At 46.5% G+C, this 26,199-nt stretch overlaps 2 protein-coding genes across 3 annotated transcripts in view; both read left to right on the plus strand.

The window, feature by feature from the left end:
• The window catches only part of LOC144606219 (argininosuccinate lyase-like), a 368,098-nt gene that overhangs the window by 56,972 nt on the left and 284,927 nt on the right, over window positions 1–26,199 (plus strand). The gene's annotated exons all lie outside the window — the stretch shown is intronic.
• Window positions 1–26,199, plus strand: part of asl (argininosuccinate lyase) — a 38,869-nt gene that overhangs the window by 10,544 nt on the left and 2,126 nt on the right. For both annotated transcript variants that reach the window (XM_078422711.1, XM_078422712.1), the window contains 10 exons: window positions 2,357–2,434; window positions 5,719–5,796; window positions 6,450–6,502; window positions 6,921–6,983; window positions 7,532–7,646; window positions 11,121–11,205; window positions 15,044–15,103; window positions 18,345–18,428; window positions 23,610–23,690; window positions 25,556–25,662. In XM_078422711.1, coding sequence (XP_078278837.1) covers window positions 2,357–2,434; window positions 5,719–5,796; window positions 6,450–6,502; window positions 6,921–6,983; window positions 7,532–7,646; window positions 11,121–11,205; window positions 15,044–15,103; window positions 18,345–18,428; window positions 23,610–23,690; window positions 25,556–25,662 — 804 coding nt within the window. The remainder of the gene's footprint in view (window positions 1–2,356; window positions 2,435–5,718; window positions 5,797–6,449; window positions 6,503–6,920; window positions 6,984–7,531; window positions 7,647–11,120; window positions 11,206–15,043; window positions 15,104–18,344; window positions 18,429–23,609; window positions 23,691–25,555; window positions 25,663–26,199) is intronic.

A 26,199-nucleotide genomic window follows, 5' to 3' on the forward strand; every position in this document is an offset into this window, starting at 1 on the left:
ATTCTTAAACTGTGGCCCCTGGTTCAGGACTCCCCCAACATTGGGAACATGTTTCCTGCCTGTAACGTGTCCAACCCCTTAATAATCTTATATGTTTCGATAAGATCCCCTCTCATCCTTCTAAATTCCAGTGTATACAAGCTTAGTCGCTAGTCTACACTCGTCCCATCCATCCCTCCAAGCCTTTTCACTCCATGTACCTGTCCAAATGTTTCTTAAATGTTGTGATAGTTCCTGCCTCAACTACCTCCTCTGGCAGGCCGTTTCATATACCTATCACCCTTTGTGTAAAAGTAAAAGTTGCCCGTCATATTCCTATTAAATCTTTCTGTCCTCACCTTGAACCTATGTCCTCTGGTTCTTGATTACTCTGCTCTGGATAAAAGCCTCTGTGCATTAATCCTATCCATTCCTCCCCAGATCCTATACATCTCTATAAGATCACCCCTCATCCTTCTGTGCTCCAAGGAATAAGGTCCTAGCCTGCTCAACCTCTCACTATAGCTCGGGCCCCCAACTCCTGGCAACACCCTCATAAATCTTCTCTGCACCCATTCCAGCTTAACAACATCTTTCCGATATCAGGGTGATCAAAACTCCAAATGTGGCCTTGTCAATATCCTGCACTACTGTAACATGACCTCCCAACTTCTATACTCATGACTGATGATGGTCAATGTGCCGAAAGCCTTCTTAACCACCCTATCCACCTGTGATGCCCCTTTCAAGGAACTATGTACCTGCAGTCCTAGATCCCTCTGCTCCACAACATTCCCTAGAGCCCTGCCATTCACTGTGAAGGTCCTGCCCTGGTTAGATGTTCCAAAACGCAACACTTGTATTAAATCCCATCAACCATTCCTCAGCCCACCTGCACAACCGATCAAGATCCTGCTGCAATTTTTGACAACCATCTTCGCTGTCAACAATATCACCCACTTTAGTGTCATCTACAAACTTACTAATCGTTCCTTGTACATTCTCATCAAGGGAGAGTTAGATATAGCTCTTAGGGCTAACAGAATCGAGGGATACGGGGAAAAGCAGGAACGGGCTACTGATTTTGGATGATCAGCCTTGATCATAATGAATGGCGGTGCTGGCTCGAAGGGCCGAATGGCCTACTCCTGCATCTATTTTCTATGTGTCTATGTTTCATCCAAATAATTGTTATGGATGACAAACAGCAATGGGTCCAGCTCCGAACCCTGAGGCACACCACTAGTCACAGGCCTCTAGTACGAAACACAACTTTCCACCACCACCCTCTGCTTCCTTCTATGAAGCCAATTTTCCATCCATTCTGCTAGCTCTCCCTGGATCCCATGTGATCTAGCTTTCCAGAGCAGCCTACCATGCAGAATCTTGTCAAATGCCTTGCGTGTGCAGAGGTCGGCACCCTACGTCAGACTGACCCAAAACATCACCTATCCATGTTCTCCAGAGATGCTGCCTGACCCGCTGAGTTACTCCAGCACTTTATCAGGCAACTGAATCGTCCTACCACAACTAGAGAGCAGTCCTGAACTACTATCTACCTCATTGGTGACCCTCGGAATATCTTTGATCAGACCTTACTGGCTTTACCTTGCACTAAAAGTTATTCTCTTATCATACACTGTAAATGGCTCGATTGTAATCATGTATTGTCTTTCCGCTGACTGGTTAGCACGCAACAAAAGCTTTTCACTGTACCTCGCTATGCATGACTCTAAACTAAACTGAAACTGAACTTGTGTCTTCAGTTAAAGATTTATCATATCATATCATATCATATATATACAGCCGGAAACAGGCCTTTTCGGCCCTCCAAGTCCGTGCCGCCCAGCGATCCCCGTACATTAACACTATCCTACACCCACTAGGGACAATTTTTACATTTACCCAGCCAATTAACCTACATACCTGTACGTCTTTGGAGTGTGGGAGGAAACCGAAGATCTCGGAGAAAACCCACGCAGGTCACGGGGAGAACGTACAAACTCCTTACAGTGCAGCACCCGTAGTCAGGATCGAACCTGAGTCTCCGGCGCTGCATTCGCTGTAAAGCAGCAACTCTACCGCTGCGCTACCGTGCCGCCCTAGTTTTTTGTCTATTTTTAATTAATTAAATGTGGTATTTTATAAGAAAAGTAAATAATTTAAATCTATTTCAATGATTGTGAATGTTTGTGGAAGCTGCCAAAGGCCGACAGGGCAGTGCTGGGTGTGGGTCCTCAGTACCTGACGTGTAGATGTCCTGGTCACTGCCTGCTCTGCTGTGGAACCCAGGCTTGGAGATTGTTGGGACTCTTGTCCTACATTGTTAGAATACTTTCTCTTCCACGGTAATAACTGCGTGCCCTTTTTTTATCAGGGAGATTGACATCCTTTTTCCTGGTTACACTCACCTGCAGAGGGCCCAGCCAATTCGATGGAGCCACTGGATTCTGAGGTGATCCTTATTTTCATTAGTGTTAACCACCTACAAAATGGAGGACTCGTGGTCTCTCACTGTTATCAGGTCCATGGTTATATTTACTTGCAGGGATAAAAATAAATATATTTAACCACAGTTTTTTGGGTGTGGGACTTGCACTGCTAAATATAGTATTCACACACCAACTGTGATATCCTGCATTGATCAAAAGGTTTTCAAAGAGGTAAATTAATCCTAATTTACTGGTAATAGTGGTTTTTGCATCATAATGTGCGAATTAGATTTTAAAATTATCATCCATTTTTCACAAATTCCTCCATGACCCTGCCCTTCTCTCCTGAACTCTTTCGATTTTTTTTAGATTTAGAGATACAGCGCGGAAACAGGCCCTTTGGCCACCGGGTCCGCGCCGCCCAGCGATCCCCGCACACTAACACTATCCTACACCCACTAGGGACAATTTTTACATTTGCCCAGACAATTAACCTACATACCTGTACATCTTTGGAGTGTGGGAGGAAACCGAAGATCTCGGAGAAAACCCACGCAGGTCACAGGGAGAACGTACAAATTCCGTACAGATGGCGCCCGTAGTCGGGATCGAACCTGAGTCTCCGGCGCTGCACTCGCTGTAAGGCAGCAACTCTACCGCTGCGCCACCGTGCCGCCCTCTTTACAATGATAGAAACCTGTAAAATCTGCTCATTTCCAGTTCCAGCCCCTTGAACATGAATCCATTTTCTTATCATCATTGTTGGTTGAGATGCATCAGCCGAGCCGCAAACCTCCACTAGTCCCAGACGGCCTGGGAATACCCGGTGCTATAGACTTAGCGGCACGGTGGCGCAGCGGTAGAGTTGCTGTCTTACACTGCTTGCAGCGTCGGAGACCCCGGTTCGATCCCGACTACGAGTGCTGTCTGTACGGAGTTTGTACGTTCTCCCCTTGACCTGGGTGGCTTTTCTCCGAGATCTTCGGTTTCCTCCAACACTCCAAAGACGTACAGGGTTGTAGGTTAATTGGCTTGGTGTATGTGTAAATTGTCCCTAGTGTGGGATAGTGTTAATGTGCGGGGATCGCTGGTCGGTGCGGACTCGGTGGGCCGAAGGGCCTGTTTCTGTGCTGTATCTCTAAACTAAAAACTGAACTAAAACTTAGTTCCCACTATGTCACTCTAAGTCACTGTGCAATTTCTTGTTAAATACTTTATTTAAGACACTCCTATTTTGACCTTCCTTATCACCTTTCCTGAAATATGTTTTACATTTGATGTTTCTACGAAGCACATTGGGATGTATTACTATGTTAAGAGCACTATATAAATATGTTTTGCAATGAGGTATACTCTATGCCAAAAGAAAATGATATTTAATAATAGTGAAAACCGGTTTTATTTCCAATTTGAAAACTTATTTTCTGCAACAAAATGGTATTTTCAGTGCAAAAGTGAAAGATTGGACCATACAAAATACAGACAAACTTAAAGGAAAATTTGGCTGTGAAATTTTATTTTGGATTGCTAAAAAATGAAAATGTACGGTCAGTCTAAATGAAGAACTCTGAATTTTTCACACAGTGACTTGTAAACTTTGTTCAGACTATAGATAGACAATATAATAGACAATCTATTGTCTATCTATTGAATGTACCAGCTCTGTATACAGAAAAGGATGGTGGTGCAGTGGTAGAGTTGCTGCCTCACAGCGCCAGAGCTCTGGGTTCGATCCTGACTACAGGCGCTGTCTGTACAGAGTTTGTACGTTCTCCCCGTGACCTGTGTGGGTTTTCCCCGGGTGCTCCGGTTTCCTCCCACATCCCAAAGACGTACATGTTTGTAGGTTAATTGGCTTTGGTAAAATTGTAAATTGCCCCTCGTGTGTGTAGAATAGTGTTAGCGTGCGGGGATCGCTGGTCGATGCGGATTCGGTGGGCCGAAGGTTCTGGTTCCGGGCTGAATCTCGAAACTAAAAAAAAAATAAACCTCTACAGAAATGAAAGGAAATAAGAGAGCTGAAGAATGTTTTACCAAAAGAAGTTTAGGGGAAGGGGTGGGAGGGATGGAGGAAAAGTGGGAGACAGAGAGGAGAAGGGGGGTGGGGGGGGGGGGGGGGGGAGTTAGGGAGAAAGAGAGCGAGTGGTTCATTAAGTCAGTGCAAATTCTTCCAGTTGCTGGTTTCTGTAGCAACCCTACTATAAATAGATTAAAGGAGACTGGGCTGCAGAATAACAGTGACCAGAACCAGAGGGAAATGCATTGGCTGGAAAGCACAACGAGATATTCTGAAGATGTGAAAGATATTTGAATCAACCTTGAAGGTATTTATTCACAAAATGCTGGAGTAACTCAGCGGGTCAGGCAGCATCTCGGGAGAGAAGGAATGGGCGACGTTTAGGGTCGAGGCCCTTCTTCAGACTGATGTCAGGAGGGCGGGACAAAGGAAGGATATAGGTGGAGACAGGAAGATAGAGAGAGAACTGGGAAGGGGGAGGGGAAGAGAGGGACAGAGGAACTATCTAAAGTTGGAGAAGTCAATGTTCATACCGCTGGGCTGCAAGCTGCCCAAGCGAAATATGAGGTGCTGTTCCTCCAATTTCCGGTGGGCCTCACTATGGCACTGGAGGAGGCCCATGACAGAAAGGTCAGAGTGGGAGGGGGAGTTGAAGTGCTCGGCCACCGGGAGATCAGTTTGTTTAACGCGGACCGAGCGCAGGTGTTGAGCGAAGCGATCGCCGAGCCTGCGCTTGGTTTCGCCGATGTAAATAAGTTGACTCTGGAGCAGCGGATGCAATAGATGAGGTTGGAGGAGGTGCACCTTGTTTAGTTTGGTTTAGAGACACAGCGCGGAAACAGGCCCTTCGCCCCACCGAGTCCGCGCAGACCAGCAATCCCCGCACTTTTACACTATCCTACACACGCGGTGAGACCATTTACACATACACCGCGCCAATTAACCTACAAACCTGCACGTCTTTGGACTGTGGGAGGAAATCGAAGATCTCGGGAAACCCCACACAGGTCACGGGGCGAAAAGTTGTGACTCGGTACAGACAGCGCCCGTAGTCGGGTTCGAACCCGGGTCTCCGGCGCTGCAAGCGCTGTAAGGCAGCAGCTCTACCGCTGCGCCACCGCGACCGCCGTGATGTTCATTGTTGTTAACTGAACCCCAAAATATTGCCCATTGCAGTAGAACTCAAACGATTCAAACGACCGTGACTGAGCTGCGGCATTGATAACAAACCTCACGTTTCCTCTGCTGTTGCGTTTTGTTCATTGAACACGCGTGTCCTCTGTTTTGCAGCCACGCTGTTGCCCTGTCACGTGATGCTGAGAGACTGGATGAAATTAGGAGAAGAACCAATGTACTGCCTTTGGGAAGGTGTCGTATCGTTCTCTTATCTCCAGTGACTTTTAGAGTAATAAGATTATCGTAATTCACCAAGAGTAGGCTAATTCACCAATTTCTCATTTCAAGGTAGGCACAAAATGCTGGAGTAACTCAGCGGGTCAGGCAGCATCTCAGGAGAGAAGGAATGGGTGACGTTTCGGGTCGAGGCCTTTCTTCAGACTGATGTCATGGGAGTGGGAGGTGCATAGATAAGGAAGTGTGTGGATAAGAAAGTGTAAGGTGTGAAAACAGGACAAAGGGAACAGAGATCAAGGGACATTATTAGTTGGGAGAAGGTAACAACAAAGCAAATAGAGATAAAATGTAGTCGGAGACAGTAAGACCGGTCGGAGAACTGGGAAGGGGGAGGGGATGGAGAGAGAGGGAAAGCAAGGGTTACTTGAAGTTAGAGAGGTCAATATTCAAACCACTGGGGTGTAAGCTGCCCAAGCAAAATATGAGATGCTGTTCCTCCAATTTGCGCTAGGCCTCACTCTGACAATGGAGGAGGCCCAAAATGCTGGAGTAACTCAGCGGGTCAGGCAGCATCTCAGGAGAGAAGGAATGGGTGACGTTTTGGGTCGGATAATTATCAATTATCAATTAACAATTGATTAATGCAAATTACTCTTCTAATTTCCTAGTGGTGCTATTGCAGGAAACCCTTTTCAGATCGATAGAGAATTTCTGCGCAAAGGTAACGTTTTAAAATTGTTTTTAAAAAAAATACTGAACGCTTTATGATTATGACTGCACAAATGGCAGATTAAATGGGTTACCAAATTTATTTTTTGTGTCTTTTTTTGTTGTTGCATCAGTTGATGTTGTTGGCATTCTTATATTGTGGCCTAAATATTGTTGAGAGTTGAGCAGTAACACTGAACTGGAAAAGAATGACAAAATCGCCAGCCCCATGACTTGATCAAAAATTGGAAGAAATCCGACAGATTCATTTTTGAAAGCAACTCAGTCGGATACATTTACTTCAAAATAAACCTTTCACGTCACCTCCGTGTAGTTTATAGACATTCTTAAAACGGAAACATTATTTTTAATGTATGGAGAATGAAGCTGTCTTCTGCTGGGCAGCTGAACTACTTCTGTTTGACTTTCAGAACTGCAGTTTGATGCCATTAGCTTGAACAGCATGGATGCCACCAGTGGACGAGACTTTGTTGGCAAGTACATCTTCTGCGGGCTCTCGTGTGCTCTCTCGCTCGCTGTCTCTCTGACTCTCGCTGTCTTTCACTCGCTCTGTCTCTCGCTCCAATCGCGACATTTTTTTATGCTTCCTCTTCAATAAAGGGCATAATTAATAAATAAATTGGGGCGCCGCGGTTGGTGCGGCGGTAGAACTGCTGCCTTACAGCGCCAGAGACCCGGGTTCGATCCAGACTACGGGTGCTGTCTGCACGTTCTCCCCGTGACCTGCGTGGGTTTTCTCCAGGAGCTCCGGTTTCCTCCCACACTCCAAAGACGTACAGGTTTGCAGGTTAATTTGGCTCCGGTAAAAATTGTAAATTGTCCCCAGTGTGTGTGCGGGGATCGCTGGTCGGCGCGGACCCGGTGGGCCGAAGGGCCTGTTTCCGCGCTGTATCTCTAAACTAAACTAAACTAAAGACTTCACAACTAAACTTCTATGATAAATATCCAGCAGGGTCTTTTATTGCATGAAGGACCATCACAATAGTTTGTGTTAGTAACACGTATCTCTTGTTTATTAAAGCTGAGATTCTGTTCTGGTGTTCCTTGTTCCTGATACATCTGAGTAAGATCTCTGAGGATCTAATAATTTACTGCACCAAGGAGTTTGGATTTGTAACGCTGTCTGATGCCTACAGGTAATTCCATAATCAACGATGTACTCATTCTTTCGTTATAATCTGCTCTCCACACAAGCGGATATATTGTGTAGGAAGGAACTGCAGATGCAGGTTTACACCGAAGGTAGATACAAAATGCTGGAGTAACTCAGCGGGACAGGCAGCGTCTCTGGAGAGAAGGAATGGGTGACATTTTAGGTCGAGGCCCTTCTTCTGGCTGAGAGTCGGGGAGACATAGAGACATGGAAGGGCAAGGTGTGAAAACGAGAGATCAAAGGGATCGGAGATCAAGGAAAATGTAGACTGGATCGTTAGCTGAGGGAGAGATGACAACGAGACGTACAATCAGTAAAATTTAATCAGGAGGGCAGTGAAACTAGTCGGAGAAGAGGAGTTGTGACCAGCCATAGATCAGTCACAATCATATTAAATTGTAGGCCAGGTTTGAGGGGCCGAGTGGCCTTTCTCTTCTATCACCTTACATTCTCCAGTGGCAAGCTTGTTGGAGGTGGGTACAATATTGCTGAGTTATTGTACCGGAAGAAACCAGATGCTGGTTTAAATCAAAGATAGGCACAAAAAGCTGGAGTAACTCAGTCTGAAGAAGGGTCTCGACCCAAAACGTCACCCGTTGCTTCTCTCCAGAGATGCTGCCTGTCCCGCTGAGTTACTCCAGCATTTTGTGTCCGTTGCTGAGTCATTCACAGGATCAACGGATTTCAGATTTCAGATTTTCATTTACGTTTGAGCGTCATCTATCCCTCCTCTCGTGCTCTGCCAACAACAAACGTTGAGCTTGAAGCTTACAGAAATAGATGCTTTCAGCCGAGCAGCTCGCAGTGTAAGGAACTGTATGTTGGCAGGCTGTGTCATCCAAAACCATCACGCCATGGAGTTGCTTTGGATCACAGTGACCTTGGCATATTAGTTCCTCCAGTGGGAACGTACAGCTGATTCTGGCAAGCGTTCGGCAGAGAGATGTGTGCATGAGATTATATTGCAATCTGAGGGGTGGCATTTTTACACACAGCCTGTTGGGTGTATGGAACGAGCTGCCGGAGGAGGTAGTTGAGGCAGGAACTATCGAATCCTTTAGTAAAACATAGAAACAAGGTGCCTGAGTAGGCCATTCGGCCCTTCCAGCCAGCACCGCCATTCAAGATTATCACGGCTGATCATCCAGAATCAGTACCCTGTTCCTGCTTTTCCCCCATACCCATTGATTTCCGTTTAAGAAGCAATAAGACAGAACCAGGGGCCACACAGTCTTAGAATAAAGGGGAGGCCATTTAACACTGAGGTGAGAAGGAACTTTTTCACCCAGAGAGTTGTGAATTTGTGGAATTCTCGGCCACAGAGGGCAGTGGAGGCCAATTCACTGGATGGATTTAAGAGAGAGTTAGATAGAGCTCTAGGGGCTAGTGGAATCAAGGGATATGGGGAGAAGGCAGGCACAGGTTACTGATTGTGGAGGATCAGCCATGATCACAATGAATGGCGGTGCTGGCTCGAAGGGCCGAATGGCCTCCCCCTGCACCTATTTTCTATGTTTCTATGACAGGTACATGGATAGGACAGGTTTAGAGGGATATATGTATCCTACCTATATGTATCCTACCTGTGGATAGGACAGGTTTAGAGGGATACGGGCCAAACGCAGGCGGGTGAGACTAGTGTAGATGGGACATGTTGGTCGGTGTGGGCAAGTTGCCCGGCGGGCCTGTTTCCACGCTGTGTGACAACATGTCTCTAGTGCATAAGAACGTTGTGGAGCAAATACTTGCACGGCAGTCCTTTCTACCATCGCTTCCACACACTATGACTATGAGTGTGAGAGGGGGAGGAGTGTGTGCACAGTTGTGTGCAGGCATAGCTTTGTGCACACGTGTGTGTCGGCGGAGGTAGAGTAGGTGCATGTGTATGCGGGGGCGTTGCGTGTGGGAATGGAATTGGTTCCGTGTGCGTTGGAGTGGAGTATGTGCACAACGTGGGGTGCACAGAGTCACACAGCAGGGAAACGGGCCCTTTGGCCCAACTTGCCCACGCTGACCAAGATGTCCCATCTACACCACTCCAACGTGCCTGCGTTTTGGTCCACATCCCTCTAAACTTTCCTAATCATGTACTTACTCGCATGTTTTTATAATGTTGTGTTGTACCTGCCTCAACTATGTCCTCTGGCAGTTTGTTCCATGTACCTCCACCCTCTGTGTGGAAAAGGTTGCCCCACTGGTTCGTGTTAAATCTTTCCCATCTCACCTTAAACCTATATGTATCTATTTCAAACATTTAACATTGACTGTTGGCAGATCAATTATCCTCTTGGGATAAATATAGTTCTATCGTATCGTATGTACTTTGGTTCTTGATTCCCCTACTCTGGGTAAAAGACTCAGTGCATTTACCCGAGCTATGGCCCTCACTATCCGATACCCCTCTATAAGATCACCGTTCAGCCTCCTGAGCTCCAAGGATGAAGTCCTGGCATGCGCGACCTCTCGCGATAGCTCAGGCCCTTGGGTCATAGCAATATCTTTGTAAAACTTCTCTGCACTCTTTCCAGCTTAATGGCACCTTCCGACAGGAGGGTGACCAAAGTCGAACACGATACTCCAAACACGGCCTAGTTTTGTTCACCCAGCTATACCATGGTTATATGTGCATTTATTTGCAGAGGCGGCGTATGTGTGGGGTGGAGTGGACTGCGTGTGCATGTATACATGTATTATATACATGTTTATAAGGTCATAAGTGGTAGGAGTAGAATTAGGCCATTCGTCTCATCAAGTCTATTTCGCCATTCAATCATGGCTGATCTATCTCTCCCTCCTGTCAGTCTGAAGAAGAGTCTGGACCCGAAAGATCACCCATTCCTTCTCTCCTGAGATGCTGCCTGACCTGCTGAGTTACTCCAGCATTTTGTGAATAAATACCTTTGATTTGTACCAGCATCTGCAGTTATTTTCTTACACTATCTCTCACTCCTAACCCCATTCTCCTGCCTTCTCCACATAACCCCTGACACCCGTACTAATCAAGAATCTATCTTTCTCTGCCTTAAAAATATCCACTGACTTGGCCTCCACAGCCTTCTGTGGCAAAGAATGCCAGAGATTCACAAACTCTGACTAATGAAATTTCTCCTCTTCTCCTTCCTAAAAGAACGTCCGTTAATTCTGAAGCTATGACCTCTAGTCCTAGACTCTCCCACTAGTGGAAACATCCTCTCCACATCCACTCTATCCAGGCCTTTCACTATTCCGTATGTTTCAATGAGGCCCCCCCCCTTCTTCTAAACTCCAGTGAGTACAGGCCCAATGCCAACAGACGCTCATCGTATGTTAACCCACTCGTTGCTGGGATCAAGACCAGGTGCAGGTTTTGTGTATCTCCGTGTGTTGGGGGTGGCAGCGGTTTGACTGACATGTTAGAGGAAGGGAACGGCAGCCGTGTGTGGGCTTGACGGTGTTGTGCATTTCCTTGCTCTTCCAGCACAGGGAGCAGCCTGATGCCCCAGAAGAAGAACCCTGACAGTTTGGAACTGATTCGCAGCAAGGCCGGCCGTGTGTTTGGGAGGGTAAGGACCTTGTGTTACGCTGCAATCGAAGAGACCCACCGGTTTAGCTGTCCTCTCATTCCATAACTGGGCCACACACCCGAACTTAAAGACAAAAAATGTCAAGAATCTGAATTATTGCCAAGAAATTGGGAGGCCAGACTAGGGTTGCCAACGGTCCCGTATTAGCTGGGACATCCCGTATTTTGGGCTAAATTAGTTTGTCCCTTGTCCCGTCTGAGGCCCGGACGCTGTAGGGCCGGACACTGCAGACCCTGACAGTGTAGGCCCGGGCGCCGTCTAACGGAGGTTGCTTAGCAACCCGCCTCCCGGCCTGGGCGGACGCCATTGGTGGAGCGGAAGCACATGGCCGCTGGCTGGGTGAGGTCACGTGGGGCCCGGGGAGGTGATGTCACCTTGTCCCTTATTGGGAGTGAGATAGTTGGCAACCCAAGGCTAGACACTTAGCCAGAATTATGCAGGCTAATTCCAGGACCTCTCCAAGACCTGGGAGAGGTCAATGATTTCGCTCACTCATGCAGACACACAGAAAGTGCAGAATATTCATGACTCAGTGCTTTTGCCTCACAAAACAACACAAAATGCTGGGAGTGACTCAGCAGGTCAGGCAACATTTCTGGAGAACATGTGTAGGTGACGTTTCGTGCTGTGAGGGTGACCCTGAAATGTCACCAATCCATGTTCTCCTGAGATCTCTTGCCCAGAGTAGGTGAATCGAGGACCAGAGGTGAAGGGGAAAAGATTTAATAGGAGTCTGAGGGGTAACTTTTTCACACAAAGGGTGCTGGGTGTCTGGAACGAGCTGCCAGAGGAGGTAGTTGAGCCTGGGCCTATCCCAACGTTTAAGAAACAGTTAGACAGGTCCATGGATAGGACAGGTACATGGATAGGCCGGCCGTGTGTTTGGGAGAGAAGAACCCTGACAGTTTGGAACTGATTCGCAGCAAGGCCGGCCGTGTGTTTGGGAGGGTAAGGACCTTGTGTTACGCTGCAATCGAAGAGACCCACCGGTTTAGCTGTCCTCTCATTCCATAACTGGGCCACACACCTGAACTTAAAGACAAAAAATGTCAAGAATCTGAATTATTGCCAAGAAATTGGGAGGCCAGACTAGGGTTGCCAACTGTCCCGTATTAGCTGGGACATCCCGTATTTTGGGCTAAATTGGTTTGTCCCTTGTCCCGTATTAGGCCCGGACGCTGTAGGGCCGGACGCTGCAGACCCTGACAGTGTAGGCCCGGGCGCCGTCTAACGGAGGTTGCCTAGCAACCTGCCTCCCGGCCTGGGCGGACGCCATTGGTGGAGCGGAAGCACATGGCCGCTGGCTGGGTGAGGTCACGTGGGGCCCGGGGAGGTGATGTCACCTTGTCCCTTATTGGGAGTGAGATAGTTGGCAACCCAAGGCTAGACACTTAGCCAGAATTATGCAGGATGTGCAGGACCTGGGAGAGGTTAATGATTTTGCTCACTCATGCAGACACACAGAAAGTGCAGAATATTCATGACTCAGTGCTTTTGCCTCACAAAACAACACAAAATGCTGGGAGTGACTCAGCAGGTCAGGCAACATTTCTGGAGAACATGTGTAGGTGACGTTTCGTGCTGTGAGGGTGACCCTGAAATGTCACCAATCCATGTTCTCCTGAGATCTCTTGCCCAGAGTAGGTGAATCGAGGACCAGAGGTGAAGGGGAAAAGATTTAATAGGAGTCTGAGGGGTAACTTTTTCACACAAAGGGTGCTGGGTGTCTGGAACGAGCTGCCAGAGGAGGTAGTTGAGCCTGGGCCTATCCCAATGTTTAAGAAACAGTTAGACAGGTACATGGATAGGACAGGTTTGGAGGGATATGGGCCAAACGCGGGCAAGTGGGGCTAGTGTAGCTGGGACATGTTGGCCGGTTTGGGCAAGTTGGGCCGAAGGGTATGTTTCCAGGCTGTATCACTCAATGACACATTCCTGATCAGCAAAGTGTACAGAAATATTCTACTGAGCCCGCATGCAAGAGGCGCCTGGTTTTGGTGCCAATTTCAAAGTCCAGCCCGTGTTGTAGGTCGCCTGAGCGGTGCCCGATCCTGCCAGGTCCCAGGCTGCTGCAGGGCCTCTGGACACCACCTTCCTTGGACTTGGGGTTGCCAACTGTCCCGTATTAGCCGGGACATCCCGTACATTGGGCTAAATTGGTTTGTCCCATACAGGACCTCCCTTGTCCCGTATTAGGCCCTGGGGGCGCTGTAGGCCCGGACACTGTAGGTCCAGACAGTGTAGGTCCGGGCACCGTCTAACGGAGGTTGCCTAGCAACCCGCCTCCCGGCCTGGGCGGACGCCATTGGTGAAGCGGAAGCACATGGCCGCTGGCTGGGTGAGGTCACGTGGGGCCCGGGGAGGTGATGTCACCTTGTCCCTTATTGGGAGTGAGATAGTTGGCAACCCAAGGCTAGACACTTAGCCAGAATTATGCAGGATGTGCAGGACCTGGGAGAGATTAATGATTTCGCTCACTCATGCAGACACACAGAAAGTGCAGAATATTCATGACTCAGTGCTTTTGCCTCACAAAACAACACAAAATGCTGGGAGTGACTCAGCAGGTCAGGCAACATTTCTGGAGAACATGTGTAGGTGACGTTTCGTGCTGTGAGGGTGACCCTGAAATGTCACCAATCCATGTTCTCCTGAGATCTCTTGCCCAGAGTAGGTGAATCGAGGACCAGAGGTGAAGGGGAAAAGATTTAATAGGAGTCTGAGGGGTAACTTTTTCACACAAAGGGTGCTGGGTGTCTGGAATGAGCTGCCAGAGGAGGTAATTGAGCCTGGGCCTATCCCAACGTTTAAGAAACAGTTAGACAGGTACATGGATAGGACAGGTTTGGAGGGATATGGGCCAAACGCGGGCAAGTGGGGCTAGTGTAGCTGGGACATGTTGGCCGGTTTGGGCAAGTTGGGCCGAAGGGTCTGTTTCCAGGCTGTATCACTCAATGACACATTCCTGATTAGCAAAGTGTACAGAAATATTCTACTGAGCCCGCATGCAAGAGGCGCCTGGTTTTGGTGCCAATTTCAAAGTCCAGCCCGTGTTGTAGGTCGCCTGAGCGGTGCCCGATCCTGCCAGGTCCCAGGCTGCTGCAGGGCCTCTGGACACCACCTTCCTTGGACTTGGAGTTGCCAACTGTCCCGTATTAGCCGGGACATCCCGTACATTGGGCTAAATTGGTTTGTCCCATACAGGACCTCCCTTGTCCCGTATTAGGCCCTGAGGGGCGCTGTAGGCCCGGACACTGTAGGCCCGGATGCTGTAGGTCTGGACAGTGTAGGTCCGGGCACTGCCTAACGGAGGTTGTGTAGCAACCCGCCTCCCGGCTCGGGTGGCCGCCATTGGTGGAGCGAGAGCATGTGGCCACTGGCTGGATGAGGTCACGTGGGGGCGCGGGGCGGTGTAGTCTCCTTGTCCCTTATTTGAGAGTGAGATAGTTGGCAACCCTACCTAGACGCATGGATCGTATTGAAGGCTGGGACTGAGGTGAAGTTTCAACCATGGTCATGTGGAATGGCAGGGCAGGTGGGAGTGACAGAATTGACTACTCTTCCCTTCCTTCATGTTCCTGGATTATAAAGTTCCAGGAGATATCTGGTATTGTAAAAGTTGCTTCTTAAGATCATAAGATCATCAGTGATAGGAGCGGAATTAGACCATTTGGCCCATCAAGTCTACTCTGCCACTCAATCATGGCTGATCTATCTCTCCCCCCTAACCCCATTCTCCTGCCTTCTCCCCTGATAACCTCTGGCACCCATTCTTAATATGTCTTTAATTAACACCTGTTCTTCTTCCTTTTTACAGTGCGCAGGATTTCTAGTGACTTTGAAAGGATTGCCTAGCACGTACAATAAGGATTTGCAGGTAGACCATGCCTATTTCAGGATGTGTGGCACATTATCCTTCAACAGTGACATTTCAGAAATTCATGTTTTCTTTCCCCAAATATATATATTTTTTAAGCTTCCCTTAAAACAGGAAAGGGGTTTGAGAATTTGGTGGTTTGGGTTCTGGGCTGTGGAGAGGGGTGTGTTTGGTCAATGAGGGTTTGTACCTCCTGTTGGGGTAGGGTTGGGGTCTTTGAAGAGGTAGGGGTTAAGTAATGGAGTTTAATTGGGTGTGGTCCTCATAAGGTCATAAGTAATTGGAGCAAAATTAGGCTATTCGGCCCATCAAGTATACTCCAATAGCCATTCAATAATGGCTGATCTATCTCCCTCCTATCTCCCTCCTAACCCCATTCTCCTGCCTTATCCCCATAAGCTCAATAAACGATCACTTTTCTGCATATCAACATCTAAAGTATTAAAATCTATGAACAACATCTATTTTCCTGTTAGTGGTTTTGACAGCTGATCTATTAACTCTTAAGCTGAATCTATCCTGGATGATGTAATGTGTAAGAAGGGAGTTAGACATAAATAAGGCTGGAGTAACTCAGCGGGACAGGCAGCATCTCTGGAGAGAAGGAATGGGTGACGTTTCGGGTTGAGACCCTTCTTCAGACTGACGTCAGGGGAGTGGGCGGTACATAGATAAGGAAGTGTGTAGATAAGGAAGTGTGAAAACAGGACAAGGGGAATGGAGATCAAGGAAAATGTAGAATAGATGATTGTTAGTCGGGAGAAGGTAACAACAAAGCCAACATAAAATGTAGTCGGAGAAACAGTAAGATTGATCAGAGAACTGGAAAGGGGGAGGGGATGGGATGAAAACCCACACAGGTCACGGGGAGAACGTACAAACTCCGTACAGACAGCACCCGTAGTCGGCATTGAACCCGGGTCTCTGGCGTTGCAAGCGCTGTAAGGCAGCAACTCTACCGCTGCGCCACCTTGCTGCCGTTCTGGGGACGATCTATATGTAATTCCAATATCACATCAGCGGCTGATTCTCAGTTGCTCTACAATGAAGCTTTGCTAAGTTGTGTTAAAAACTGTTGAATGGTTCATGTAAGAACCTCTCCCTTCTCTGAGGAGTGAATTCTGATTTTGCCAGAGAACAAACTTGAATTCATAACAATCTTTGCTTTGGTTGCACCATTTTGAATTTTCCCTTCAAGGTAACATTAATAATTAACCCAAGCCCAGGTTCATAACAAGTAGCCAATAGTCTTTGTGTTCGACCCGGTTTATTGGTCTTTAGCTATGTGGTACTAGGCCAATGTAAACCAGATTCTTATTATTCAAGTTACTTTGACTTTGATTGCTGATGAAAATGGCGATAACTAATCTCATTGCTGAAACTGCTCTTAATGTTTCTGGACTGGAAAGGGATTATCATTCAGTGTTGATCTTCCTATCCATCTGCAGCAAAAGTAGCAGATGGAGGATAATTCAACTAAATACGAGGTGATGCATCTTGATCAGACAAATTGGGGCAGGACTTTCCAATTGGGGCAGGAAGATGCACAGTGGACTTGCACGGTAAATGGTAGAGCACTGGGGAATGTTTTAGAACATTAAAATCTTAGGGTGCTGGCACATCATTCCACGAAAGTGGCGAGACCGTTATACGATACGGGACGATGGAACTTTATTTATCCCAGGAGGGAAATTGGTCTGCCAGCAGTCATAAAAACACAAGATACATGAAACATGAAATCAAAGTGACGAGTTGAAAGGATTGGGGATGTGCAAAGATTTGGGGGTTGGGGAGTCAGTCAACCCCATGACAGAAGGGGGAGGATTGTACAGTTTGATGGCCACAGGGAAGAAGGATCTCCATTGGCGTTCTTTCTTGGTGGGACCAGTCTGTTGCTGAAGGTGCTCCTCAGGTTGACCGGTGTGTCACGGAGGGGGTGAGCTGTATTGTCCAGGATGCTCCGCAGTTTGAGGAGCATCCTCCCCTCCAAGACCACCTCCCGTGAATCCAACTCCGCCCCCCCCAGGACGGAGCCAGCCTTCCTGATGAGTTTGTTAATACAGGATGGTGATGGGGGCCTATTGGCACTCTTGCCGTTGATGGCCAGAGTATTGAGTACAGAAGTTGGGTCCTCATGTTGGAACTATACAAGACATTGGTAAGGCAACATTTGGAGCACTATGTACAGCTCTGGTCACCCTACTGTAGGAAAGATATCATTGAACTGGAAAGGGTGCAAAAAAAGACTTACAAGGATGCCACCGTGATAGAGTTGTAAGGAAAGGCTGGTTAGACTGTATCTCTTTGTTTTGCTGGAGTGCAGCAGGCTGCGGGGCGACCCTTTGGAGGTATAGAAAATCATGATGGACATAGATAAGGAACTTGGGATAAGGGAGTCTAAAATTGGGAGTTATGGGTTTAAGATGAGAGGGAAAGATTTTAAAGGGACTTTCGGACCAACAATTTACATGGAGGGTACACGGAACAAACTACACTTGGGCAGGTGCGTGGATGGGAACGGTTTGGAGGGATATTGGCCAAGCACAATGACTAAATTTGTTGGCATGGACAAGTTGGGCTGGAAGATGCCGTTTAGCTCTATGACTAAATAAAACAGCATTTTGCTATTGATAAGTGAAACATCCAATCCTCCAGAACGCCAGTTAGAATAGCATTGTGAAAGTCCCGAGGGTGGGGGCTATGATTTCACTTACACAGCCCAAGGGAGAATCGGAGTTGATTGCGTTCTCCACAGTTCACAGAAACGTTGCAAGAAGGGGAAAGTTGAGGAGAGTAGCCAGTGCGATCAGAGAGAGACAGGCCATTCAGCACATTTCATCTGTTGCTGCAACTGTGCAAAACTTATCCCAATTTCTTGCCCCCCCCCCCTCAAAAATGTTTTTCATGTGATAGTAGAATCAAGTCATTCGGCCCTTCAAGTCTACTCCGGCATTCGATCACGACTGATCTATCTTTCTCTCTCAAGCTCATTCTCCTGCCTTCTCCTCTGAGACCCGTACAAATCATAAATCTATCTGTCTGTGCCTTAACATTATCAATTGGCTTGGCCTCCACAGCCTTCTGTGGCATCTAAAGTTTTTTCTGGGCATCTGCAACCAAACACATTGACCTGTTTGGGATGGGACCTGGCGAAGTTGTACAGAAGGGAGAAATGGAAGGAAACGACAGGAGAATATGTTGTTTTCTGGCACATTAATTAAAATCTATTTCATTTATTCAGGAAGATAAGGAGGGAATGTTTGAAAGCATCGACACCGTCACAGCGATACTGCAAGTTGCAATGGGTGTAATCTCTACGCTACAGGTAATACTTTGCGTCTCCAATCATCAGAATATATTTTTGATTAACTTTAGACTGATTGTGGGGGAGCGGGGAGGTGTGGGGGGGGGGGGGGGGGGAGAAAGAAAGCTGGATGAGATGAGGGCAGGACAATGCCTGGCAGGTAACAGGCAGACATGGGTGAGGAGGGTTATAATGAAAGGCAGATAGTTGGGCAAAGGCCCGAGATGAAACGATAGAAGGTGTGAGACAAAAGGATTGAAGAGTTGCAAATTGTGAAGCTGGAGGAAGGAATGTAGTTGACCACAAAAGGCCACAGAACTTCAATTGAATTGTAATCTCTGTGTGTCGTGGACACTCATAATACCAACATTTGATGACAATATTATAGACAACAGACAATAGGTGCAGGAGTAGGCCATTCGGCCCTTCGAGCCAGCACCGCCATTCAATGTGATCATGGCTGATCATCCACAATCAGTAGCCCGTATAGGGGTGAAAAAAAGTTTTACTCTTAGGGAAATATTTTAATTCTTGCAGAAAACTTGTAAATGTAAAATGTCACATTAATTATGTCATGGTCATTTAACAGCCAGTAAGTGAAATTTGATCTTTCGATCAGCTACTCTTAACATTGAGAGATTACCAGGAACTAATCTTAATTTAGTTTATTGTCACAGTGAGGTACAGTGAAAAGCTAACCAGTCAGCAGAAAGACAATGCACGATTACAATCGTTTAGGAAAAAAAACTGCAGATGCTGGTTTAAATCGAAAGTAGACACAAAATGCTGGAGTAACTCAGCGGGTCAGGCAGCATCTCGGGAGAGAAGGAATGGGTGATGCTTCGAGTCGAGACCCTTCTTTTTCAGACCCTGTCTGAAGAAGAAGGGTCTCGACCCGAAGCGTAACCCATTCCTTCTCTCCAGAGATGCTGCCTGACCCGCTGAGTTACTCCAGCATTTTGTGTCTACCTACCTACAATCGTTTAGATCTGTGCTTTGAAAAAAAACTACTTTTTTCTCGACACTTATAGCTATTGGCACTTATCTAATTGTAGAAACGTTAGTATTATTAAGTCATGGTTAAATATTCGTATGACTCGGGAAAAGTGGTAAGGTGCATATTTGAGACATGTTATATAACCAGAGGAAGCTGGAAATACATAGCAGCTTGCCTTGCATGCATGGGGAGAGAGGAAGGTGTTGTATTTCGGGTCTACAACCTTTTAAGTACAGCTGAGAAATGTGATATTGTAATATTTGGTTGAACATATTAAGAATTACATCATGCGATCCACTGCTGAGTCAAGCCGCAATCAGAATGTTTCATGACGCTAAGTTTTTATTTAATGTAGTATGCGTGTTCATTTAGTATAAGAAAATAACTGCAGATGCCGGTACAAATCGAAGGTATTTATTCACAAAATGCTGGAGTAACTCAGCAGGTCAGGCAGCATCTCGGGAGTCTGAAGAAGGGTCTCGACCCGAAACGTCACCCATTCCTTCTCTCCCGAGATGCTGCCTGACCTGCTGAGTTACTCCAGCATTTTGTGAATAAATACCTTCGATGCGTGTTCATTTGAATTACGGACTATTTTCCCTGTTTCTTAGTGAAAGAGAAGGATACTGAGATGTGGTGTCAGAAAGAGTGGTTGGCGAGACGATAAAAATGATTTCTGATTTGCATTGGAATTTCAAAGACACCACAATAGACATTCCACTAGATTTATTGTGTGGACAAAGACAGCCAGCTTGAAGGCTCTAGATATGGAAGGACACGATGAAACAGGTTCCGATGCCAACGTGCTGGGTTTCCAAGCAGTAATGTGCCTTGGGAATAGAGACAGTGGAAGAACAAGTTTACACAGTGTATTAACCTGCTGTGACAGCTTAGCTAGAACAGAGAAAAGTGTTATTGTATCTGACTGTTTTTCCAGAGCAGAGAATTGTAACTTCCCATTGAGCCTTCAAATGCAATCTTGGAGAATACAAAGTGGAAAGCAAATATCACCTGGTCCCAAGATGAAAGGATGTAATCAATAGAGCAGTCAACAAGGTGTACACAAAATGCTGGAGTAACTCAGCGGGTCAGGCAGCATCTCTGGAGAGAAGGAATGGGTGACCGTTTCGGGTCGAGACCCTTCTTCAAGGTTCTTGTATACACTGGAATTTAGAAGGATGAGAGGAGATATTATCGAAACGTATAAGATTATTAAGGGGTTGGACACGTTAGAGGCAGGAAACATGTTCCCAATGTTAGGGGAGTCCAGAACAAGGGGCCACAGTTTAAGAATAAGGGGTAGGCCATTTAGAACGGAGATGAGGAAAAACTTTTTCAGTCAGAGAGTTGTGAATCTGTGGAATTCTCTGCCTCAGAAGGCAGTGGGGGCCAATTCTCTGAATGCATTCAAGAGAGAGCTAGATAGAGCTCTTAAGGATAGTGGAGTTAGGGGGTATGGATGTTTCTGTGATGGATGTGATGGATGTTTCTTTTTTTGTGTGTTTTTGGGGTTGTGTAATTTTAATGCCTATTTAATGCTTTTATTGTTGGACTGTGGGTGACTGAATTTCGTCCAATATTGGATGACAAATAAAGCTATCTTGAATCTTGAATGGGGAGAAGGCAGGAACAGGGTACTGATTGAGAATGATCAGCCATGATCACATTGAATGTCGGTGCTGGCTCGAAGGGCCGAATGACCTCCTCCTGCACCTATTGTCTATTGTAGAGATGTCTGAAACATGTCTAAAGGCTCTGAAGACTTAACACACACGACCACAGAGATCATGTAAGGTCATGGCGGTGGAAGGAATCCTAGATGAGAGGAACAAAGCAGTCGTGGAAAGATCACTGATAGAGGCAAGCGTGGAGATTTTGGAGGTCACGTCACCAACCCTGCAGTGGGAGTACTTCATTCATCGACAGGGCCGGGGCGAGCCACACCGAGATCAGATGAGATCAGGAAGGACACTCACGTATCTGGAAGACTTTGATTCATAAGTAAAGCAAACAGAGTAGAGAGATATTTTGGATGGAAGATAGACATAAAAAGCCGGAGTAACTCAGCGGGTCAGGCAGCATCTCCGGAAAAAAAGGAATAGGCGACATTTCGGGTCGAGACCCTTCTTCAGACCGAGAGTCAGGGTGACGTAGAGAGATAGAGAACAAATGAATGAAAGATAGCAATGATCAAGGACAGGTGGAGCCCACAATGGTCCATTGTTGGCTTGAGGGCTAGGTGATAATGAGTTATACAGACAGTGAAACTCAACGGGATGACAGTGAAACTAGTACGACGACTAGGTGAAGGGAGTGACGGAGAATTTTGGATGGGTTTATTTTCTTTTCATCTAGAAGGGATTATGAAGCTTGTGGGATATATAATATTGCTTGGCACCATTTAAAAGAATTGTATCTATCATGAGACTAGCCATTCAATGTCGTAATGTAATGTTGATTTTTCTACTGGAGGAATCTCTGCTTAATAAAGTGTTGTTGTTAGATTGATCCAGTTGATATTTTCTAACGCCTTACAGAGTGAAAATGGGATAAAGTGAGATTTCTATTAGTAGATTGGAAAGTAGTATATTTAATTCCTTTATTCAAAAAGAGACAGAAAGCAGGGGCTCCAAACTTGTTAATCTACACTTTTGGCAAAAGGCAAATGGTAATAGTTATTAATGACATGATAACACTTAGAGAAGTTTAGTCTCGAAGTTTAGTTCTGAAGAAGGGTCTCGACCCGAAACGTCACCCATTCCTTCTCTCCTGAGATGCTGCCTGACCCGCTGAGTTACTCCAGCATTTTGTGAATAAATACCTTCGATTTGTACCAGCATCTGCAGTTATTTTCTTATACGAGAAGTTTAGGATAGTCAGGCAAAGCCAATGTCGTTTTACTGCAGGGATATTGTGTTGGGAACATCTAGAATAAGAGGTCAATGTTTAAAGATACCAGGTTGCCCATTGAAGACTACGATGAGGTGAGGTTTCCTTTTTGTCCCTGGGCCTTCCTTCAAGAGTGGGAGAAGCAGAGTCGCTCGAATATTTTTAAACCAGAGGTGGATAGTAGATTCTTAATAAGCAAGAGGGTGAAAGATTTCCATGGGCAGATTGGAATGTGGAGTTGTGTTTTCCATCATCAGGTCATCCCTAGTCCCATGGAACGGGGTACTGATTGAGAATGATCAGCCATGATCACATTGAATGGCGGTGCTGGCTCGAAGGGCCGAATGGCCTCCTCCTGCACCTATTGTCTATTGTAGGAGATGGCTAAAGAACTGAAGACCTACTCTTGCTCCTACCTCGAATTGTGATTTGTACTGCTGGTTTTCCTCCCAATTACCTTTTTTAAAAATGTGTCACAAATGTTATAAATGGAAGGAGATGATGTTAGCAGTGTGGTGCAGAATCACAAAGAGGTCATAAGGTCATAAGTGATGGGAGTAGAATTAGGCCATTCGGCCCATCAAGTCTACTCCGCCATTCAATCATGGCTGATCTATCTCTCCCTTCTAACCCCATCCTCCTGCCTTCTCCCCATAAACCTCTGACACCCGTACTAATCAAAAATCTATCTATCTCTGTCTTGAAAATATCCACTGACAGCCTCTACAGCCTTCGGTGGCAAAGAATTCCACAGATTCACCACCCTCTTGACTAAAGAAATTTCTCCTCATCTCCTTCCTAAAAGAACGTCTTTTAATTCTGCGACTAGGACCTTCAGTCCAAGACTGTCCCATGGGTGGAAGCATCCTCTTCACACCTACTCCATCCAAGCCTTTCACTGTTCTATGTTTCAGTGAGGTTCCCCCCCCCCTCGTTCCTCTAAACTCCAGCAAGTACAGGCCCAGTGCCGACAAACGCTCATCATAGGTTAACCCACTCATTCCTGGGATTGTTCTTGTAAACCTCCTCTGGACCCTCTCCAGAGCCAGCACATCCTTCCTCAGATATGGGGCCCAAAATTGCTCACAATATTCCAAATGCGGCCTGACCAGCGCCTTGTCCAGCCTCAGCATTACAGTCCCTGTTTTTGCATGCAAACCCTCTTGAAATAAATGCGAGCATTAAGTTTGCTTTCTTTACTACCGATTCGACGTGCAGATGAACTTTTTGGGAATCCATTCTTATCTAAGCATTTTGTTCCCATTTTAAAGAGAGTCTATTAGTCTACCTACATGTGATGTTTTTCTTCTCTGAAGGTTAATAGAGACGCTATGAAGAATGCCCTGAGCCCAGATATGCTGGCTACAGACCTAGCCTACTACTTGGTTCGAAAGAAGGTGAGTGTTTGTTCCATGCAAAAATCAAATGACGCTGTGCGCTAATCAAAGAAATAGTTGGCTGGCAGATCACAGCAGGTGCCTGGACCAGACTCACAACAACTGGAGCACAGACTGGACTTTGAAGATGGCGCCAAAACATGGTGCATCTTGCATGTGGGACCAGTAGAATATTTCGGTACAATTTTCTGATCAGAGGTACACTTGGGTGTGGCCATAGTCTACTGGACTGTTTGCAAGAAAATAATTTCACTGCGCATTTGCACTTTGCACATGTGGCGATAAAAGCACCATGGAACATCTGGAGACCTCCCTGAGAGACGTGCGAGGAACGATATTTCACAAACACCTTGTTAGTTAGAAGGTCAGATCCAACTCTGTTTGCAATGCCCAGTTACTATTATTTCAGGTCGAGGAAAGGCGGAGCCCACAATGGTCCATTGTTGGCTGCGGGCTAGGTGGCAACGAGTCATACAGACAGTGAAACTCGACAGGATGACAGTGAAACTAGTACGCCGACTAGGTGGGGGGGGGGGGGGGGGGCGGAGAGAATTTTGGATTTTTTTTGTTTTTCCTTTTCATTTTGGAAGGAATGATAAAGCTTGTGGGATATATAATATTGGATGGCACCATTTTAAGAAATGTATCAGGAGACTAAACCGATTTCAGATCGGCCACTTCATTGGATTCTAGGCCTCACGTGATGGCCTCACATTGAGAGAAGCTCTGGTAACGCAGACACTTGCCAAAGCCGATTAGTTTAGTGTTTGCTTTAGAGAGACAGCAGGGAAACAGGCCCTTTGGCCCACCGAGACCGAGCCAACCAACAATCGCCCGAACACTAGTTCCACGTCATCCCTGTTTCACTAGGGGCAAATTTACAGAGGCCAATTAACCTACAAACCTGTACGCCTTTGGAATGTGGGAGGAAACCCACGAGGTCGCAGAGAGAACGTGCAAACGCCATACAGACAGCACTCTTATTTTTCCCCTGTGGGCAACTGAGTTCTCCGCTTGCTAGGCCCCAACTCTCGACGGTAGCAGGCATGAGCAGAGAGACTCTGTCGGGTCTGCTGTTTCTGAATGCTTCATTTCCGCAGTGTGACCCTTCAACAGTGATAACAACAATAATCTTCTTTTATACAAAATAATCCTTTGGAATATCGATGCAGAGAAGTTATTGTTGTAGCCCATTATGTTTAAAGCAGCGATAAAGGATGAACGATCCATCTGACTGAACTGTAATCTTCCTATTTTTGTTCCATGATACCCCTTTTGCCCACCATCTATCGGTGGTATTAGCAATTTTCAACTCCGTTGCTTGATCTGAAGTACACCAGTTTGCAAAGCACCCTCTAGACACGGCTGCTGAATTTGGTTAAACTCTGCAACCATATTATGATTACTGCAGGGAAATTTAGTCACAAAGTCATGACAGATCGGGTAGATGCACAGAGTCTCTTGCCACGGGTGGGGGGAATCGAGGACCAGTAGGTTCAAGGTGAAGGGGAAAAGATTGAATAGGAATCCGAGGGGTAACTTTTTCACACAAAGGGTGGTGGGCGCATGGAACAAGCTGCCAGAGGAGGTAGTTGAGGCTGGAACTATCCCATCGTTTAAGAAACAGACAGGTACATGGATTGAACAGGTTTGGAGGGACATGGACCAAGCGCAGGCAGGTGGGGCTAGTATAGCTGGGACATGTTGGCCGGTGTGGGCAAGTTGGGCCGAAGGGCCTGTTTCCACACTGTATCACTCTAAGACTCTATTTCATGATTACATAGATTAAATTGTGCCTGGTATATTTTACTTCTATGATAGTTTGTGATTCTACCTGAATTCTTAACCAGATCTTCTCATTGTAGATGCCTTTTAGGGAAGCCCACAGTACTTCAGGAAAAGTGGTTCATTTGGCAGAGTCCAAGGGTGTTAAAGTCAGTGAACTCTCCCTGGATGAATTGAAAACTATTAGGTACGTATTGCAGATTTATTTATTGTGCTCCCAGGTCTTGATGCAGGATGTGTAGGAAGGAACCGCAGATGTTGACACAGGTAGACACAAAATGCTGGAGTAACCCAGCGGGTCAGGCGTCACCCGTTCCTTCTTTCCAGAGATGCTGCCTGTCCCGCTGAGTTACTCCACCATTTTGTGTCTACTTTTGAATGTTGTCATTGTGGCCCGAGACTCTTCTCTTCAGTCTCGACCCGAAACGTCACCCGTTCCTTCTCTCCAGAGATGCTGCCTGACCCGCTGAGTTACTCCACCATTTTGTGTCTACCTTTGAATGTTGTCATTGTGGCCCGAGACTCTTCTCTTCAGTCTCGACCCGAAACGTTCCTTCTCTCCAGAGATGCTGCCTGACCCGCTGAGTTACTCCAGCATTGTGTGTCTATCTTTGATTTAAACCAGCATCTGCAGTTCCTTCCTACACATGAGAATGATGGCCCCCAGGGGCTGCCAATCAGAAGTGCAGCCATGGCTGATGGTCGGCTTAAAATTTTAAAATCC

This window comes from Rhinoraja longicauda, chromosome 26, assembly GCF_053455715.1.
Source record: "Rhinoraja longicauda isolate Sanriku21f chromosome 26, sRhiLon1.1, whole genome shotgun sequence".
NCBI lineage: Eukaryota > Metazoa > Chordata > Chondrichthyes > Rajiformes > Arhynchobatidae > Rhinoraja > Rhinoraja longicauda.